This window comes from Coturnix japonica, chromosome 10 (genome assembly GCF_054131305.1).
Source record: "Coturnix japonica strain WE chromosome 10, WE-NBRP24, whole genome shotgun sequence".
Classification (NCBI taxonomy): Eukaryota; Metazoa; Chordata; class Aves; order Galliformes; family Phasianidae; genus Coturnix; species Coturnix japonica.
In genome coordinates this window covers 1,126,271-1,130,558 of record NC_140672.1, presented here as the reverse complement: position 1 = coordinate 1,130,558, position 4,288 = coordinate 1,126,271, and the positions used below count along the sequence as shown (strand labels likewise).

Here is a 4,288-nt window from a genome sequence, read left to right as displayed (position 1 = left end):
CATCTTGATGACGCACAAACCAGCGCGCCGCGGCCTACCCCGACCGGCGGCATGTTCCCGCCGTGGTTGGGCCTAGTCGCCCGTTCCATCCGGGTCACATCCGGGTCACCGAGGCGCGGCCTGCTCGGTTTGCTGGCCCGGCGGGGGGGGGGAGGAGGCGGAGGGGGGGGGGTGGGGGGAGTGGGGCCGGCCTCCTCCGCCTCCTCCTCCTCCTCCCCGCCGTCGTTCCGCTTTGGCCGCCGCCGCCGTTACCGGGCGTTTAATGGCGGCTCTGAGCGCTGTGTTTGTGTGGGACGGGCAGCGCATTGAGGAGGAGGAGATGGAGCGGTGAGTGCAGCGGGGTACGGTAATGCACCCTATAGAACCCATATAGACCCTATATAGACCCTATGGAACCCGTATAGACCCTATATAGACCCTATATGGCCCCTATATAGCTCCTATGGAACCCCTATAGTTCCTATAGAACCCGTATAGACCCTATATAGGCCCTATATAGCTCCTATGGAACCCCTATAGTTCCTATAGAGCCCCTATAGCCCCTATGTAGTTCCTATAGACCCTATAGAACCCATATAGACCCTATATAGACCCTATATCCCCTATATAGCCCCTATATAGCTCCTATGGAACCCCTATAGACCCTATAGAACCCCTATGACCCTATAGACCCTATATAGCTCCTGTGGAACCCCTATGGTTCCTATAGAACCCCTATAGACCCTATAGACCCTATATAGCTCCTATGGAACCCCTATAGACCCTATATAGACCCTATGGAACCCCTATAGACCCTATAGAACCCCTATAGCCCCTATGTAGTTCCTATAGACCCTATATAACCCATATATAACCCCTATAGCTCCTATAGCCCCTATAGACCCTATATAGCTCCTATGGAACCCCTATAGTTCCTATAGAACCCCTATAGCTCCTATGTAGCCCCTATAGACCCTATATAGCTCCTATGGAACCCCTATAGACCCTATATAACCCCTATGTAAGCCCTATAGCCAACCCCTATAGACCCTATGGAACCCCTATAGCTCCTATGTAGCCCCTATAGACCCTATATAACCCCTATGTAAGCCCTATGGAACCCCTATAGCTCCTATGGAACCCCTATAGCCCCTATGTAGTTCCTGTAGACCCTATATAACCTCTATGGAACCCCTATAGCTCCTATAGCCCCTATATAATGGCCCCCTATGTAACCCCTATAACCAACACCTATAGCCCTTATGTAGCCCTTATAGACCCTATATAGCCCCTATGTAACCTCTATAGCCCCTATGGAACCCCTATAGTTCCTATATAACCCCTATAGGCCCTATATAACCCCTATGTAAGTCCTATTGCCAACCCCTATAGACCCTATGGAACCTCTATAGCTCCTATGGAACCCCTATAGAACCCCTATAGCCCCTATGTAATGGCCCTATAGCCCCTATGTAACCTCTATAGTCCCTATATAATCCCTATAGACCTTATATAGCCCCTGTATAACCCCAATGTAATCCCTATAGCCCCTATGGAACCCCTATAGCCCCTATATAGTGGCCCCTATAGACCCTATATAACCCCTATGTAAGCCCTATAGCCAACCCCTATAGACCCTATGGAACCCCTGTAGCTCCTATGTAACCCCTATAGCCCCAATATAATCCCTATAGCTCCTATAGACCCTATATAACCCCTATGTAAGCCCTATAGACCCTATGGAACCCCTATAGCCTCTATATAATGGCCCTATAGCCCCTATATAATGGCCCTATAGCCCCTATGTAACCCCTATAGCCCCTATATAATGGCCCTATAGACCCTATGGAACCCCTATAGCCCCAATATAATCCCTGTAGCTCCTATAGACCCTATATAACCCCTATGTAAGCCCTATAGACCCTATGGAACCCCTATAGCCCCTATATAAAGCTCCCCATAAGGAGCTTTGCTGGTGTTTAATTAAACCCCCCCGTCTTAACGAAGCTGCCCCTTTAATCCCCCCCATTATTGCCATCCTCAGCTCATCGAGGCTGCCCTTGTGTGGGGCACAGGAAGCATTAATGGGCTGGATCATTAACACTGTGTGTTAATTAACATCCCTTAATGAGCTGCCCTGTAACGACACCCCATCCCCACCCCATAGAGTCCTGCACTGACTCAGCACTGGGTCCTACCCAGAGCCATAGAATGGATGGAGGAGCAGATGTGGGACCCCCCCAGCCCCCTATATCCCCCCCCAGCCCCACATCTCCAACCCCAGCCCCATATCTCCCCTCTCAGCCCCCCATCTCCACCCCCAGACCCCCATTATCTCCACCCTCCCAGCCCCACATCTCCACTCACATCTCCACCCCCCCCCCAGCCCCCCATCTCCAGCCCCATATCTCCCCCCTCAGCTCCCCATCTTCACCCCCAGACCCCCATCATCTCCACCCCCACACCCCCAGCCCCCCATATCCCCCCTAGCCCCACATCTCCAACCCCAGCCCCCCATCTCCACCCCCCCAGACCCCCATATCCACCCCTTGCCCCCCATCTCCACCCCCCCCCCACCTCCACCCTCCCAGCCCCCCATCTCCCCCCCCAGCCCCCCATCTCCACCCCCCCAGCGCCCCATCTTCACCCCCATCTCCACCCTCCCCAGCCCCCCATCTCCAGCCCCATATCTCCCCCCAGCCCCCCATCTCCACCCCGACCCATCCCCCCATCTCCCCCCACCAACCTCTTCCCCCCCCCCCAGCTCAGCACAGGAGATGCAGCTCATGCAGAAGGCGGCCGCCGTCCCCCCCCATGGCAGCGCTGTGGGGCAGCAGCCCCACATGGAGCCCCACACGGACGCTGTGTCCCCCCCCCCCCGACGAGCAGCCCTGGGAGCTGGTGATGGATAAGAAGCACTTTAAGCTGTGGAGGCGACCCATCGAGGGCAGCCATCTGTATCAGTACCGAGGTGAGAATATGGGGGGGTCAAGATGGGCCCTATGGGGGGGGGGAATCAGGCCAAGCCCTATGGGGGGGGTTACAGTGAGCCCTATGGGGGGGGATCAGATTGAGCCCTATGGGAGGGGGGTGAGACTGAGCCCTATGGAGGGGAATCAGGCCAAGCCCTATGGGGGGGGGGTCAAACTGAGCCCTATGGGGGGGGATCAGGCTGGGCTCTATGGGGGGGAGGTGAGACTGAGCCCTATGGGGGGGGTCACAGTGAGCCCTATGGGGGGGGTCAGGTCAAGCCCTATGGGGGGGGGGTCAAACTGAGCCCTATGTGGGGGTCAGATTGAGCCTTATGGGGGGGCCAGGCTGAGTCCTATGGGGGGGGGGGGGTCACAGTGAACCCTATAGGGGAGGGACAGACTGAGCCCTATGGGGGGGGGGGGAATCAGGCCAAGCCCTATGGGGGGGGTCACAGTGAGCCCAATGGGGGTGGAGCCAGGCTGAGCCCTATGGGGGAGGGACAGACTGAGCCCTATGGGGGGGGGTCAGACTGAGCCCTAGGGGGGGGGGAGTCAAGATGAGCCCTATTATGGGGGTCAGATTGAGCCCTATGGGGGTTCAGGCTGAGCCCTATGGGGGGGGGGGTGTCAAACTGAGCCCTATGGGGGGGTCAGGCCGAGCCCTGGCAGCTCCATGTTCCCATTGCAGTGTTTGGGACGTACACAGACGTGACCCCCCGGCAGTTCTTCAATGTGCAGGTGGGGATCATGGACCTGGGGGGGGGGGGGAACGAGGGCTGCCCCACAAGTGGGGGTTAGAGAACACGGGCTGCCCCACAAGTGGGGGGTGGAGGAGGGGGATGGGGGCACCTCGCTCCCCTATGGGGTCCCACTGCTCGTCTCAGCTGCAGCAGCTCTGCCCCCCATTGCTGCCCCATAACGCTGCCACCCCATAACATTCCCACCCCATAACGTTCCACCCCATAACGTTCCACCCCATAACATTCCCACCCCATAACATTCCCACCCCATAACATTCCCACCCCATAACATTCCCACCCCATAACGTTCCCGCCCCATAACGTTCCCGCCCCATAACGTTCCCGCCCCATAACGTTCCCGCCCCATAACGCTGCTCCTTGTGCAGCTGGACACCGAGTACCGGAAGCAGTGGGACTCGCTGGTCATTAAACTGGACGTTATTGAGAGGGACGCGGCCACGGGCTCCGAGGTGATTCACTGGGTCACGCACTTCCCGGTGAGCTCCAACACCCCCCACCCCATCACAATAGCCCCCTATAGCTGTGGGGCTGACCCCAGAGCCGTGGGGCTGGTCCTGCTATAGGGCTGGCCTTGCT

At 57.4% G+C, this 4,288-nt stretch overlaps 1 protein-coding gene across 1 annotated transcript; it reads left to right on the top strand.

Annotated features, from left to right (window-relative positions):
- Positions 1-4,282, top strand: STARD7 (StAR related lipid transfer domain containing 7). The gene is given in 5 exon segments (XM_085510129.1): positions 1-327; positions 2,744-2,849; positions 2,851-2,950; positions 3,640-3,689; positions 4,078-4,282. Coding segments are annotated over 5 exon segments (519 nt in total). The 5' UTR covers positions 1-262; the 3' UTR covers positions 4,276-4,282.
- Positions 4,283-4,288: the final 6 nt, after the last annotated feature.